The 17,396-nt window shown below is 30.1% G+C and overlaps 1 protein-coding gene across 1 annotated transcript in view; it reads left to right on the forward strand.

Moving 5' to 3' along the window:
* The window catches only part of LOC106689017 (C3 and PZP-like alpha-2-macroglobulin domain-containing protein 8), a gene marked incomplete at its 5' end in the record, with an annotated part of 143,321 nt that overhangs the window by 105,081 nt on the left and 20,844 nt on the right, over positions 1-17,396 (forward strand). The window contains 1 exon segment of the mRNA XM_014433756.2: positions 12,002-12,119. Coding sequence (XP_014289242.1) covers positions 12,002-12,119 — 118 coding nt within the window.

The raw sequence follows: 17,396 nt of genomic DNA on the forward strand, positions 1-17,396 counted from the left end.
TATTAAATATAAATAAATATTAAAATTAATATACTATTTAATATGAATGTAATATTAAATTACAAATGTATTTACTTAAAACGAAGAAGAAAGAAAATTTTGCATAGTATTGGTGTAGATATATCTGTCTTTATTTGTTTTATTTTTCATATAAGTCTTGGAAGCTTTTTTATTTCATTTGTAAGTAATTGTTTATAACATTCTTACTCTTACATTTTTTAGATGAAAATTCACTATTTTATTAATAATATGACGTTATGTTGACATTGAGCCAATTCTATTTAGCTTTATTCCATAGAGAAATAGATCTTCTTAAACTAAAGTCTTATTTATTTTGTATCAGGCATAATAAAATAGTAGTTTACATACATGTGCATCATTATATACATTACCATTTCAATTAAAAATTATTATTAATATATATTAAAAATAAAATATAAACAAATGGAGTTAATTGATTTCCATTTATTAATTAATCAGGGGACAGGACGCTATGACGTCGGTCCGGCAAGACTAACAAGAAGGAAACCACAAAACCACAACATACTTTCTAACACCATTCGCATCGCCACAAGAGAGTTGGGTGTGACAGGGTAGTTTGGACGAGATGTAAGATTAATTTATGAAGGCAATATTATGTTTACTGCTATCATATACCCCAAACATATTTTTCATAAATAGCAATTAAATACTCAAGACATTGGTTGAAGGAAAATTATCTATTAAAAGGTGTAAATTAAGAGGTTATTTATTTATTTTTTAATAAAGTCCATTAAATATCGTTTGTACAACAGACTTAATTTTATAATTTTTTTTTTAGTTACCAGCATCGATTTTGACTGTTATATCTTTTGAAATTATTATCGACACTTTTATGCAACACTTACAAGTGCCTTATATATTTAAATTCAACTCATGAATACAGCTTAATTTCTAAATAATCAAGGTTTGTAACCATTAAATTAGTTAAGCTATAATTATGAATTTAATCTAAAACTTAAGTCATTAGCTTATAAAAAATGTATATATTAGTGTCTTTTATTATTACTTTTTGAAACAAATAAATATAAACATACTTATTTCGCGTTATAAAAATTGTGATTATAAACAATTAATAATTTTTGTGACTACACATTATATATGAGCTACTTGTTTTAGAACTGTGCTAATAAAGTTAAAAAATAATCTTTTTAATAATAATACGATGGACTGTTTTTAATGAAGCAATGAATAAGTTATATTGTTTTAATTATATTACATTAATAATACGATGAACTACTTTTTGTTTTTAAAGATAATTGAATATCCTATTAAAACCTACTGAAAGACAAACACGTAATCAATACGCTTATATGGGTAGTGAATCTAATTGAAAGGCAATCCTGCTTCAAGGGTATATTATATCAAGGGGAAATCAAATGTGTTTGAGAAGGTTAGTTGAAAATTAAAGTCACTTCTGTAGTTTCCTTTAAATTATTCAATAATTTATTGAACATATATTTAAAATAAATGAATTTGAACCACCCAATGGTTACATTAAATACATGATTATAATAAAAACCCTAAAAACAATGTAATATAAAATTAAGCTATATTTATTAAAATTAATTTGAGGAATTGGCTATCATAATAATAGTGTCTATGATTGTCGCCGTTTTTGACTTCAAGTATTTTAAGACAATCTGTAATGCCTAAATAGAGATGATAGTATATATATGTGTGTGAAGAGCAAGTTCTTCAAAAGAAATCTAAAGAGGATAGAACTTTCCGATGTCCAATGCGTCCATTGAAGACTCAAGTATATAACGACATCACAATTTACAATCAAAATCTATTGTATGGGCTTTGGACGAAGTGAAAAGGCTGATACTGACGAGTCAGCAAAAAATATTTCTGTCCTAATAATAAAACCATTGATATAATCCTAAATGAAATTATGATTAATTATAATATCGTCAATGGCGATGTTAAAACCATTTCATAAATTAAAAGTAGGGTTTTTTTTACTTACAAGTATTTATTTGCGATTTACATATTAGTAATTGAAAATTAGGGGATTGTCTAACTTCTTTTGAAATAATAATTTTACGTCTCACCACAGTTGCTTAGGTTATCTAGGAGAACAGGAGAATTGCCTGTTTTCATTCTCCTCGCATTTTGAACAACTGCCAACCTGAATTAATCATTTAGTATTTAGGAGTATTTTTTTAATTTTCAGTAATTATTTATATATATTTTTAGTCGGTGGTAAGAGGTTCGTACGAGTTAGTGGCCATTTATTTCTAGGTGTAATTAGAATTTCTTTATTCAAATACCTAAGATTTTTATTTGGGACGAAAAAGTTTATGTAAGTAGGTGTTCCAGCTAAAAAAAAATACATAATTTAAAACGTTTGTTGGAAGCTGTTCCCAAAACTAGTTAAATGTAATATTGAAGCATGTACCAGGAAGATATTTTAAAATTAGGAAATTTTACACAAATATTAAAAGAGGTAATTTAATTTAAATTTATGTAATTTAAATGTAAGGATATATATTGAATAAATTTAAATGTGAGGATATATATTGAATTCACCTTTTGGTAAAAACGGTATTACTGGAAAAGTTGTAATACATTTAAACATAAACAAATATATACATGTATCTATATATTAAATATGTGCATATTTAATACATACAAAAATTTCTATATTTAAAATTCACAATGGGATAATTTTTATTTTATGAAAAACATTACAACAGCCAAAATGTCCAATTATAGGTATTAAAAAGTCATAACAATATTCATTTTTATAAAATATATTAATTAGATTAAATTAAACTAATTCATACAAAAATTATTATAATATACAAATCCTAATCCATTATACTAATGAAAATAGCAGGTCATAGCTGAGACACCTTCTCTAAACAAATGTGAAGTATTCGTGCACTACAATATGAGTCTTCTATTCCATGAAATACAAATATATCAATTGTAATTATTAATAGCCCAGTGATTAAAACAATTAAAAAAAAATAAATTAATCTATAATGACAAATACTATTCAAAAATTATATTAAGATTTTTTAAATAATATCTAATGATGTTAAAAGTTAATAAACATTAAAAGAAAAATACGGAGTGTGACCTAACAAGATGAACCAGCTTTCAGAAACAACAAAGCACCTGATCCTTGGTTTAAGCGCCTAAAACAACATACCCGAACAGCAGTTAGGTAAAGCGGGTATTGTATACCTTAGAGCGCCGTATTCAAATCGCCTGTCGAATTAAACATAGACTTACAACAACCAAATTTACAACTTTCATGCATCCCAAGCAGTAAATATGATTCTATTAAATAAATAAAAAGTACAATAGAATTATTTATTAATATATATTAGCATTAAAAGCGAAATTTTATTTATTAGAATATTTTATCATGGTCTTAAGTGAAAACTATACTATTATTCTCACCTATATTTGAATTCAAGCATTTAATAATAACTGAAATTTTATATGCATTAGAGTTTTCATAATGACCACAGAAAACGATGATTCAGGTGTTTTTTTAACGGAATTTCCTAAATTATTATAAGAATCTTCATGAAATACTATACTAAAGAAAATAATGTTGATATTACGTTATGGTGACTCCTGGTTGAAGATTAAACATTTCAATTAACGAACATAACAAAAGTTTTCATTTTATCCAATGCTATATTTTAGGAATGAATGCCTCAATTATTGTACCCATTGCTATTAAAAAGTTATAAGGTTAAAAATATTCTTATTCATAGCTATTATATGCTTATAAAAATTTCCATTCCAAGTTTTCGGAAGCCAAATCCATTGGTCAGTATTTTTTAAAAATATTTATGAGTAAATAGGCGAAAATAAATTAAAAAAATTAGACACTAAAAGCATTCTGATTAAATTAATATATTGAACACCTTAAAGAGCGAATTTTCTAGATCAGTGAATACCTTTCACGATATAGTATTTGCCATTTTGGAAAAAAATAGTTATATATTAAGGAAAAGCAGTTTTGAGTATAGGAATATGAACAGCCCAATTTAAGCTCCATGTTATACATTAAATGCTGATGAGTTCCTACCGGATTTTCTGGACAACTTGTCTTGTAAACTTCCATTCTAATTATTGTTTTATCCATTATTTTTCAGGGTTTTAAAAAGGTTCAAAATAAAAACAACAAACATCAAACACGGAAGACAATCACCTAACCAATCAAAACTACAATAGACAAAATGGTGTGGAGCTTAGTTGTTGGTCTGTTGCGTGACGTCATTCTCCATTTAACAGACCTATTAATAGACTCTCAACCATGTTAAATATTATATCATAATGACATGCCAAAATTAGGAAAAATATATTTCTTCATATAACATCTTAGACAAAAAGTCAAAGAGCAGGGCGGAAATTTTAAGATAAACAAAAATTTAGTTTGGATGATGTTAATGGTGTGTTAAAAAAAAAGTAATCATATTTCAATATTACATTAATTGATTTTTTTTAATCCCTTCAAACCTATGAAATGTCGTAATAATTTCATAATCGGACAAATATTATTCATAATTTCCTATTAAGATTCTTTTTTACCCACCTACTATCAGATTATTTGTCCAATGCAACTTCTAGGTTTTTATTGAATCTAACTGGAATAAATCAATCCTCGAAATCTATGGCACGAAAAAAGACTCTCTTGAGAAGAACTTAATAATAGTATAATAGAATATACATCATACAATCATACAGTTCTAGAACGCTGAACAATTATTAGCTGTATTATCTCCTGTCTTGTTAGTGTTCTATTCTTCAGAGTTAAGACAGATCATTTGGATTCACCTTTCTGATATGAGAGTAGCAGACATTGTTTATCACGAAGGATTTCATTATGTACGCGATATATTGTTTCACAATGAAACCACTTCACAAAGTGTTCATGCTAAGTTACTATTTTAAATATGATGTTAAGATTAGAAATTTTGACGTGGAAATACTGCCAAGTGCAGTGAAGTTGGTCAACTAGAATATATTTTGTAGTATTTTAGTTTTAGTATATTCCAATAGAATTTATATATAGAAATGCATTTTTTTCATAACCCCAATTTCTGAAATTTGTGGTTTTTACCATGAATATTTATATTACCAATGAGAAATTAATGAATAATTATATTACCAATATATATTTTGATTCCGCACTGTTTTCTTCTTCTGTAGTGGCCTCCATTTTAAGGAGTTTTTGAGTTGTAATTTTGTTGTAGTGGGGGTTCTTTGAATTTTATAACATATAAAACGACTTTAATAACAAATTTTATAATTTAACAGTCCTCTGGTAGCTCAGTCAGTAGAGCAGTGGACTGTAGTAGGATCGTATAAATGTATTTTTTTTTTCGTACCCTCCATTAATAAGGAAATAGGGAATTAAGGTACAAGGGATATATTAGTAGACGTTGGTATCCTGCCCTCCGTTGGTATCCCTGACTTTTCTAACAGACAATTATAGGGAGTAGATTGGTCGATGTACGACGTGTTACAAGAGATCATAATCCAAAAAAAAGACAATCCTTACTGGCCGGACCCGCCCCACTAGGACCCCCAGGGAGCGACGGTCCTATTTCAGTTTTGAAATATTTGCATAAAACGGAAAGAGGAGACGAGATAGTCAAATCGAGCAATATTTAAAAAGCGCCTGAAATTGAACAGTGTGATATACATATATATTTGATTTATAATTTTATTAATATATATGTATACCTTATTAATGCTCTATAATTTGTTTCCATTGTAAGGTTCATACATTTTTTGAATTAAAGAGTTATAAGCAGTATTTTCTGGTAATAACAGCAAGTCTAGTTCTCGATGTAACTCCCCCGTACATGCAGATTCAACCAATAGAATGTTAAAATTCAAAGTGCTTGATCCTAACAATAAATTGATAACTTCATCCCCTCCAAAACTACAGTTTCTATCTGTTTTAAAGTACAATTGCCATATTTCAATCGTATAATATTTTTAAGACGGAGAAAAATTATTGGAAAAGCTACGCTGCCCTTTCATAAAGAATTCACTTTGTATATAGCGTTGGGTTGGTACTTACAAACCATACTGTAACTTGGGAAACAAATATATTTTATTTAAACTTATAATATATTATATGTTAATTATTGTATAGTGTTATTTTTTTTTTATTATTTTCCTATATTTTTGAATATATTCTCTATATTTTTTTCCTTAAGGTTGTGGATCTTCTTATGAACAGTATAACGAATCTGAACTTTTCAAAACTAGGTACCAGAGAGACATTTTAATTAGATCATTAATTTTAGGATCCAACCACGACATGTTGGCACAGTAGAATTTTGATGAAGGGAGTGAAAAATCCCCTAAAAATCCTGGACGGGACAGATTATGAACCACCACCCGAGAAGACAGCTCTGTTTACCGAGCCTCTCGTCGGGGCCCCTCGTTTAAAAAAGTTCTTCCCCCGTCCTCCATCCCCCTCCTCCGGAGATATATTTTTCGAGCTAGGCGAGAGTGAGTTTAAAGTTGGGCGATAAATCTAATCGCACCTCGGGCTAATTACACAGCGAGGAACAAAACTCAAAACTCGGAGCGGGACTCACTAATTAAAGGCGCTCCGAGTTGATATAGGGCCAGATTAACTTTATATCAGCCTCTGTGTCTGTCCTCGGCCCTTCCTATTTGTCTTCTTCCAGGGCTCCCTTCTTTATCAACTGCTCTAGATAGTCCTACGGTCCTCTCTACCGTAGCCTTCCAAAGTCTCCCTAATGAAACAATTTATTCAGAAATAAGAAGAACTATCTCATTACAAAATGTTAATTAGTAGAAAGATTTACTAATGAGCTACAGTTAAATAATCAAAGATACCTATTAAACAACACACCACTGTTCCCGCTAGTATGAATACAACACATAAAATACAAACTAGAAAATAAAATTATTCTCTGCTCGGGAGGTGGCAAAGCATTGTCCTCTTGGTCGACGTGCTTGCCAAGGGAAGGGGTTCGGACTCAGTCTAAACCTCCATCATCAATCAATAATTGGCATTCGTAAGAAAACTTAAAAGAATTGCGTTAAATTATATATGTAGATATGTAGACCGTATAATTTCAAATATGAAGAAGATCGTCAGGGTTGCGATCAATAATAATAAAATTAGTTTTCAACTAATTATATACGTGATATCTTTACAGACTTTAAAGATACTATCTTAAACTGCCCTACAAAATGGGATGAAATGTCGGATAATAAATAGTTGAAAACTATTTTCGTTATTTATGACCGCAACCCTGACCATCTTCATATTGCGTTAAATATTCCAACCGATGAAGTCTGATTTAATCAGAGAATTCAGAAAGCTTAAAAGCACTAAATTTCGTGAACTGTACCCGATAAATTTAGTTCAGGTAATATATTGCAGTGAATAAGATGGACGTATAACATTGTAGGGCGTAACAACAAGCGGATTCCAAAAAAATATTAATGAATACAGACGGGACAGGTACACGTCCTAGAGTTAGGCCGAAACGTAGGTGGAAGGATTCCATCTTGATTTATGTTTGGATGGGCATCACTAGACAGATGTTTGTAAACAGCTATTCGTCCTGTAAGCATCAAACGTTCTAATTCGCTAGATAAAACGGGTTTATAAAAAGTATATATTATTTCAATAAGAAGTAATATCTCATTAAAAAATATTACTAAGTAAAAATGATTTATTAATTTACTAATCACCCACGGTTAAATAATCATAGATCCCTAATAAACAACATATGACAGTACTCAGTAGTCATGAATTACAACGTATAAAATACAAATTATAAAATAAAATGTTCCTCTAATTTATATATTCATCATCTTAACTGATCATGCATCGAAAAAACACGATACTATCAAAAGGAATACAAATAATCCCCTACCTCTGGTCACCGTAATTTTTACAACTATGGGATTTTCCATGCCTTATTTTTAGAGCCCTAGATACTTCCATGAAGTTGTAAGCAGCTTTGCTAAACAGATTTAGTAAACAATTTATAAAGTTATGTTGAATTATTGACTGTATTAATTTATATTAGGTATTTTTTAAATTTAAAATTGTGTAAATATTTTTTAAGTTATGGATGATAACAATTAGTGTCAAGTGGTGATAATATTATCAGTCGCCTCAGTAATTTTTTTTAAGGCCTGAAACTCATACAATTCAAATAAGTTGAGAGGTAATAAATTTTAAGAGGTACAGAAATTTAATTATTTGGGGACTGAAAAATCATTCTATACCACTATAACCTATGATTGTCAGGGGACCAGCACTTTGTAGGGAAGTACTGTTACTTGAACAAAAGTTGTGCTAGGAGTGATTTGTTTATGATTTCGCACAACCACTAATTTTTTCCTAAGGTTATCCATTTTACAGCGGCTAGGTCTGCTGCAGGACAACTCCCAAATCCACAGGGTTAATTCACGGCTACAGCAACAGAATAGATAATTAATAATTATCCGCTACATCTGGATTAGAATATATTACCACAGCGTCTTACTTATCGAGCTACTTCGCTCCCTACGATAGCTAGAAAAAAAATTAAGGACATATACAGGATAGGTTTAAGGCAGGAAATGCTAGTCTCTTTTCAGTTGCAAAATTACAAAGCTCGCCCTTTTTGACTATAAACATAAAAGTTCAATCATTATTCTTATTAATTACTCTTCCTACTGTTAGAATGTGAAATATGTGAAAACAATGGTTAGTTGTATCAACACCAAATCCACAAGCGGTGCTAAGCTTATTATTTATATGAACAAGTAGCTGATTCTTTATTATTAATTTTTTAAATTGAATTTCCAGGATCGATTTTAATTTTTTTATATTGTGTGAAAATAAGTTACGTTGAGCTGTAGGCAAATTAGTTGTGACTTAAATGATTCAATTTATACATTTTTATATGGTAACTGTTTGTATGTGAAAAACAGGTGATTTTAGAAGTTATCATAAAATAACAATATATATCTTCTGAGTGTTTTTTTTTAAATAGAAAAGTCGAAAAGCAGATAAAATAATAAACTTATTTAAATATCATAAACCGATAAAATGAACGGAATAAACACCAACTTCATTAATTTTTTACTTGAAAGTAAAATATGCATATGGTTATATAAGAAAAAAATAAAAGAGTAAACATAATTAACTCATAAAATGAAAGAGGAAATTATTATGGGTGACCGCAAATCGAATCACGATACTTAAAGGTATCTAGTTTGAAAATTAAATTAAATTATTTTTAATAATATTGCATATAATAGAGGCACTCAATTATAAGTGATACTGATTCACACATACCAAAACGATAATTCACAATGATTTTGTAATAAAAATATAAAAACAATTTTTTTTTTTACCAAAATTGTAATAATTAACTGCTTTAGATATGATTATGTTAGATTCAATATATTAAATATATTTCAGAAAAAAAATTAAAGTTTATGGCTTAATTAAATACAAATGTTTTAAACAAGAAATAAATTTCTTGTAAAAGCTATTAGACATTTCCAGTAAAATCTGTTAGCCTAGTAATGAAACCTATGATAACAAAAATATTTAATAAAATAAACAATAACGCCGTTAGGTTTATTACGATCTTTCCACAATGAAAAAGAGAAATAATGAGACCCTTCACTCCTTTACAAATATTGACGGTATCGAGGAGCTGAATTAAACTTCATAGCGCTGGAGCTGGAAGTGGTCATATCGAGGCTGGAGAGCTGAAACAAGAGGGCTCCAACGAGGCTAATGAATCGGCACTCTCCAGCCTCCAAACGCCTCATCGTTCCACAGGCCGAGTCCTCTCCAAGAGGCACAATGAATATTTCTCCTCGATGGAGAATACGCTTTGCTTCAATAATTGATTATTGCTTTAAGATAAGGGTATTCAATTATGTTATAAATTAAGAATGTGCTAAGCTACTATATTACATAGAATAAAATTCGATTGTAATGATCCAAAAAAATCATTAAAGCTAATGAAAATAAATCAAAATCACTTCCATAAAGCCCACAGAGAGAACCCTTTGCCATATCTCATTCATTCTTTTATAGAGGAGATATATAAGAGCTACCTGTATCCTGGCGATAGAGTCCTTATTGCAGATTCTGTGAAAAAGGTGCATTAGGCTTTGATGGAAGGAGATAAAGGTTTTTAATTAATAGAAACTGTTTTTTAATAGCACCTACCAATGCAAATATGCCTAGGTAATAAATCTATTTATAATGGTTCGGGAATAGCGAGGTTGTGGTAAGACCTAGGTTATTACCTAATACCCCAGCGACTTCAGGAGGTAGTGATAGAGTAGAATGTAGAATGAGTAATGATTATTACAGAACAGAAGAGGACGACCAGTTTGTATATAGTAAAGAGGTAAATACTGACTTCATACACCTTGGCACTTAATTATTAATTAGATCTGATAAAGGGGATTAAGAAATTCTGACCTAATCTCTAATTCTATCAAAACAATAATGATTCTAAGTAAACAACTAGATCTGTAATTCTTTTATCGGAAAAAGAGGATACAACGATTTACTTCAAGTTTATTTTCTTACCAGTATTTCTGTATGGAGCGAAGAGCTTGATTCTGAATGAGAGGCTGCTAAGTCGATAAAGTTAAGTTTCTTCGTTAAATTATGGGGAAAACAAAGATAAGACTGTCCAAAATAAAAAGATAAGAGGGGAGCCGAAAGCCTGAAGAAGAGAAAACTAAGGAAGTATGCACATGGATCATCACAGAGACCTAATAAAAACAATGGAGGCGAAACCGGTGACAGAAGAACAAAAACCTCCTCCATCAGCCACATGGAACGAGTAAGGGGTCACAGGGGGACACCCTAGCATAAATAATAAGGAATCTTTAGGGTTAGGAACGCATGGCAAGAAGACCAAAAAATTCCTCCTATTAGCCACATGGAACGAATAGGAAGGTGCAGGGAGCGACTCTAGCATAAATAATAAGGAACCTTAGGGTTAGCATTAGGTACCCATGGCACCAATAGCTAGAAGGATCCCAATAGCAAATGGGGGCAACAAAAAAAGAAGTATTATTTTAACTATTTCAGATTAATTTACTATCCATTACTTATCCATCGATATGCAGCTATAAATTTGATGACGATATAGTATACTTCTGTTTTTACATTTAATATAATTAAACCGTGTTTTGGGGAGTTCTTTAGATAAAAAATATGCACTCAAGTAGAACTTTACCCCTATATCTGAACCTGTGCTGGTAACGTACAGTGTAAAATAAATATAATTCTGAATAAACAAAAATTGTTGTAACAAACGAAATTGCCTTTTATAGAATATTACTTTCTCATATTTCATTAAAAAAAAAGAAAAATACAAATTGATTACAAAAAAAAAGATATCTGCATAAAATACATATAAAGCATTTTTGTATAGAATTATACCTTATTCATGTGAAACAAAAAAAAAAAAAACAACCATAAAAAAAAAACCTAAGATCAAACTTAGAAAAATAAATATATGTATACATAAATATAATACAATAATTTTAAGAAAAACAAATAAATGAAAGAAGCAAAAAAACAATAACGTATTAATTATTAAAGATAAAAAAATTAATGCCTTTAATTACAATGTCTTTTTTAATTGTTTTAATCCTTTCTGCGAATCAAACAAAATACATTACAGGTAAATACCCTGTTTTATTTTTTAAACAAACGAGATATCACAGTGGATGCGAGACTATTTACTCACGTATTAGATTACAAGAGCTGGGGGTAAACAATAATAACCTCCCTCCCGGCTTGCCAATGTTGCGATTGATTCTCAGACTAACAATATTAATAATTTAACACTAATAACTTTTAAAACAAATATGTTTTCTTTTAAAGAAAATTTAAATAATTTACAATACAAATACAAAATTAAGAACCTAGCGGCCTTAACACTATGTTCTGTTATAGATTCACAGTGGAAGCCGTGATGGCACCTGTCAGTCATCTCCTTGTCTATTACGTCACGGATCAAGGGGAACCAATCAGTGACGTCATCAGTTTTGATGTAAAACTATTCCAGCGACAGGTAAGTGTTATTATTATTTTGTTTCAACCTAATAATCGACCGAACTCTCATATCAAAGAAAAGAAAATTGCTATTTTTTTGTCTCTTCATCTTTTTCCTAAATTCACTTTCTTTTTATTTTATTTCCATTACAAGTCAATTATATATTTTGTTAAATCCATAAATTTTATTTTTTTTTGTTATTAACTTTACTTTTATCTTTTTTTAAGAATTATTATTTTAATCTATTTATTTTGTGGCATCATTTTTTTTTTTAATTTATAACATTGCATATAGTTAGGGGGTATCTTTTGAATGAAACTGTACCCCTCATAAACAATAGTTAAAGAAAATGTAACTCTTAAATTAACCAAGTAAGACCCACCTTCTTTTTTTCTTCTTTTTAATTTTATTAAATAAATAAATAAAAAAAGAAAAGAACAAATAAAATCATTATAGTTATTAAGCAGAAAGATAGCTTCACGTAAAGAGGTCTCTGGAGGACATTTCTTACAAGAACTGAACATTGGTATGTTGCTCAAGAAGGCATTAAGAAGAAAGAAGAATACTCTATCATAGCAATATTCTAAATATTAGACTTATTAATCAAGCGAATCTTTTTGGATAATCGAACAAGCGTTGTGTTTCAGTTAATTTTTTAGTAAAAAATGGTTTACCGTAAGATTAATGTATTAAAACCAAGCCATTAGGCGTGTATCTTCAACACCAACTCCATCCAAAATTTTGAGAAATTTTTTTTTTTCCTTTAACATCATATTCTCGAAGCTTTCTTCCCTGGTCGTTAAGATTATTGTGGTATGTTATTTTGATCATGGGAGGTTTTACTGGCTTGGTGCAGGATCTATTGCTTTAGTGCAAATTTGTTTTAAATTTCCTTTTCATATTTTCACCTCTAACAGTGGAAAAGTATCCAGATTGATCATTCAAAGAAGAAACCACGAAAATCGGTGGTTCAATAACGACGAGAATAAAAACGTGTTCATATAGGTTTCTGGATTTGTAAATTAATTTTATCTTGTATTCAAATTTAATTTTTTTCAAATTTTCATTTTTCAATTCAGATTGTGTTGAACTGACGACCCTGTTTTTACCAATTTTATCTTTTCTGTTGAAAGTTCACCAAGGAAAAACAGTGTCTTTGTGTAGTGTATTTTTTTTACTAATCCAAACTATATTTCTAATTTTTCTATTTTCCATTTCTACTTTTTCAACTATTTTCCAATAACATTATTCAGTGTACTGCATTGAACAAGGTGGTTACTCACTTAGTTTGGTTCAAAACCAGCTCCATCTCAAATTTAAAATTCCGAAAAGCTATAATTACTTAAAAGTGAAAGTACTGTAAATTAATCATGGATATTAAGTTCTTTTGATAAAAATTTCAAAAAACTGATCGGCATGTCATTGGGAAATTTTTTCGCTCATCTGAAAATTTCCTAAATTTGAATGAAGCTGATTTTAAAGCTAAACGCTTCATATACACTTTATTGTGTGTATGTGTGAATAACAGAAAATAGTTTTAATCAATCCATCACCTAATATAATTGAACCTGATGAGGTATTAATTTTTTTCTTATTTTGAAACTTATCAGACGATACACTGAATAAAATAATGAAATAAAATCGTCTTGTCATGGAATGTGAGGAATAGCGAGTTTCCTGCAGAGCCTAGTTTGATTTAAAGCGAGCGTCCTTGACTCTCCTGGATCCGGTTCAATAAATTTCAATAACGGGCGGCGATCGACTGGAACTGGTCCAATCCCAATCATTATAACTCTGGGCAAGAGTGGCCTGTGTCCAGCTGAATTACGTCCAGTGAGCCAATAGGATGTTAGGGGATACCGTTCAGCGGTGCTAGTTCATGCCACCCAGCTATAAACATCCCGCAAAGAACTGAATCTAGAGAAGTGGAATTACATTTTCCAGCAATATTTTAAAAAAGAATAATAGTCTAGGTGCGATAGTGAGAAAATAAACCTTGAGTAGACTTTCTCAAAGTGATTATTAGCAGAAAAACATAGAAAAAAGATGAATATGGTTTAGATAAAACTGGGATGTCGCAAAATGGTAAAAATAAACAACATAAAGATACCTAAATGTCTTTTCTTTTAACGTATAATATGTGAAACGAAGAAATTAATTTAACGAAAATTAGAATTGGCAACACGCGTGCATATCAGATAAATTAAGATCTTTCGATATATCAAATAATAAATAAACCATTTCAATAATTTCATTGATTATTTCGTGTAAGCAACTTTAGTAAGAATAGTAAGAAACGACGAAATATCAGAGAGAATATTGTTTTTCATTTTCTCCCTCTGAATGAATCTGCCGATATAGACTCTTAGAAATAGATAGTCAACTAGATCGATTTAAACTATTCAAAGCGAAAACATTAAAATTGAAAGCTGAATCGTCTGTAAATAGTTAACCGACTTTGGCCAACCAACAATTTCAGTTTTCACAAAATAGTAGGTTTATTTATTTTTTTACAAACTCGATAGAATGGTACGTGTGAAATAATTTATATACCCATCAGTAAGGACGTGACGGCCGTGCGGGGAAACGTTGTGGGTTCGATTCCCACCTGAGGCAGATCACATTCATTTTTCGGCAGTCCCGAGGAATGAATCTTGACGAGTGTCACCTTGGGGGAGGTTCCCAGGTGGGAGTCCACCTTGGTTAGTCCGCGGCGGGAACCTAGGTAGCCGTCAGGGGTTGGGAAAAAACACCATTAGGCCCACTTGCAGGACTTGTTCCCCCCACCAAAATACCAGTACCAGTACTTATCAGTGAGAAACTTAATTTCTGATTATTATGGAAAGTTTCCACTATTTCCGGATCTCAGCAGATCGTAATGAATAGGTTGAAACCCTTCAGTGAGATATTTACAGTAATAGTTATCAAATGACTGCCTCTTTGAAATTAATAACTATTGGGCTAAACTAATGTTTTCACCTAATAATAATTTTTTTTTCGGCCAAGACTAGTGAAGTCCTATACTGCCTAACCATGGTTGAGGGTAAAAGTTTTTTATTTTTTGGGACCGCCACTCAATGAAAAAAGTCAACACTCCAGGCTGGATTCGAACCGACACCGCCGATAGACATCAAATTGGTTAGACTGTCTTAACCACTGAACTGCGGGCGGCCCAACTAATAATATTATTAATAACACTTAATAATTTAGATTAAAATCAAAACAGTTTTATTTTTCTGCTAGTTTCTATAATTAATAGTAAAATCCAAAATTCAAGTTCATATAACAAAAGTACTGAAATCAAATATCCAAAATATGCCATATTTCAAGGTTTATTATTATTCTTTTTTTTTCAAAAAGTTATTGTTGAATGATATTAAGATCATTTATTTTTAAATATATATGCTTAATCTCTGTTATGTGATATTTTTTTCTCTTTAAAATTCTCTCCTTTTTTTTTTTTTATTTCTAAACCAGAAACAATCACTTTTCATTACCTGAATATTTTTTTTTTTATCATGTCGCTACTCACACTTATTGTTTAAAACTTATACAATTTGTTAATAATATTTTTTCCTAATTATTATGAGGTCCATTCAGAATTCATTTTGAAAAATAAACTATGGCCCCTGAAGTAACAGTCCTTAACGGGTGTAGTTTTTTCAAAACCTACATTTAAGTATCTCGGATTCATGTAAATTAGTAATTCTTTAAATACATTTTATTTTGAAATAAGAGAGTACTCAATACCTTATCAACCATTTACTGTTCTAAGTATCATTTCATCTCTTCTTTATTTTTTAGGTTAGCAAAACTTTTTTTTTTCTCAAAACATCCTTCATCTGTTATTTTGTTATGCCAAATAATTTTTTTTTTATTCCTTCTAGTGAAGTAACTGCGTCTATTTGAAAATAGACCATGAAATCTTCAAAAGCTTGGGTTCACCCCTTTTGGAAAAAAGTTCGATATATATATTTGTATTATTTATTGAAATTGACAACAGTATAAATAAATAAATATATTATATTCGTATATGTGGTTAATAGATATATACATATTAAATGATATATCAGTGAGATATTCCCTTTGATTGCCTTGTGGCATTATAAGGTTAATTGCAGGGTACGATTAAGGTAGTTAATAATATGTAGCTAACACCACTGGATTATTGGAACAATAAAAAAACGATCAAACAAAAAAAAAAATTAAATACAATAAGTAAATGTGATGTTTGGTGGGTTTGGGTGGGTAAGTGTTTTGTAATGAAAGGAGGTATATCTATTTTGGGCAAAATCTGCAACGAATGCGATGCTGAGGTCATTATGGATGAGTTTGTGATGTAATAGGGTGCATCAAGGATTTTACTGAGGATTTTGTATTTTAATAATTAAATATTAATTGCAATTAGTCAGTATTTATTTTACAATTTAAATTCTCTTGTAGATTTTTCTTCGAAAATCTATTTCATGAGAACTCAATTCCTATTAGTAGTTTACTACAGCGAGTTGCAACGAAACGAGTATTTGTTAATCTTGAGTAAACATTTTTTTAAAAATTCGTAGTCCTCTCAAAACTATTTTCACTAGCTGAGGTGAAGCATAATTTTTATTTATAGAGGTTTCGTTTGCTGAAAATACCCATGTACACAAATAAAAATACTATTTAGTTTCCATCTCACGGGAGGATGACCATGCTGCAGATAAAAAAAAAAAGATGGGAAAAAATTACTACAGAATTCCCGAGAATCTGGGCTAGAAATCAGTAGACGCCGTTGGTCCGGGAGGCTATGATATATAGGGCACTTTGTTATTTTGATATATAAAATAAAGGTTGGCGGGGCACGTTCCTAATATATCCTTGTTAACGGCTCGCGGGGCCCCCACAAATTGTATTATATCTCGCCTCGATCCTTCAACCTGTTTGGCCCATTTGTACTCAGGCAGTTGGTTTGTCCTGATGGCCAAATATGTCTCTGGGGTGTGGTTTACACTCAGTGGCCATTGATAGTAATGTAATAGCCAGAAGAAAAAGAAAATTTAGCAACATCATGGAATTGACTAACTCTTTCTATGTATTTTTATATTGTAAAGTAAAGTAAACTTACAATATAATTAAATTTAATTGATTGAGAAATTATATATATAAAACTTAATAAGAAGATATAAATATTAAAAAAAACTACTTGAACTAAGGGTGTTCATTTCATATTCAAACCTGGAGGATCGATAGACAAACTCTCATAAAAATATTCCAAACAATAGTGGTATTCATGTTCTTTAGTTTAACATGTTAAAT

Source organism: Halyomorpha halys, unplaced genomic scaffold (genome assembly GCF_000696795.3).
Source record: "Halyomorpha halys isolate HHAL.00 unplaced genomic scaffold, Hhal_1.1 Scaffold1259.1, whole genome shotgun sequence".
Classification (NCBI taxonomy): Eukaryota; Metazoa; Arthropoda; class Insecta; order Hemiptera; family Pentatomidae; genus Halyomorpha; species Halyomorpha halys.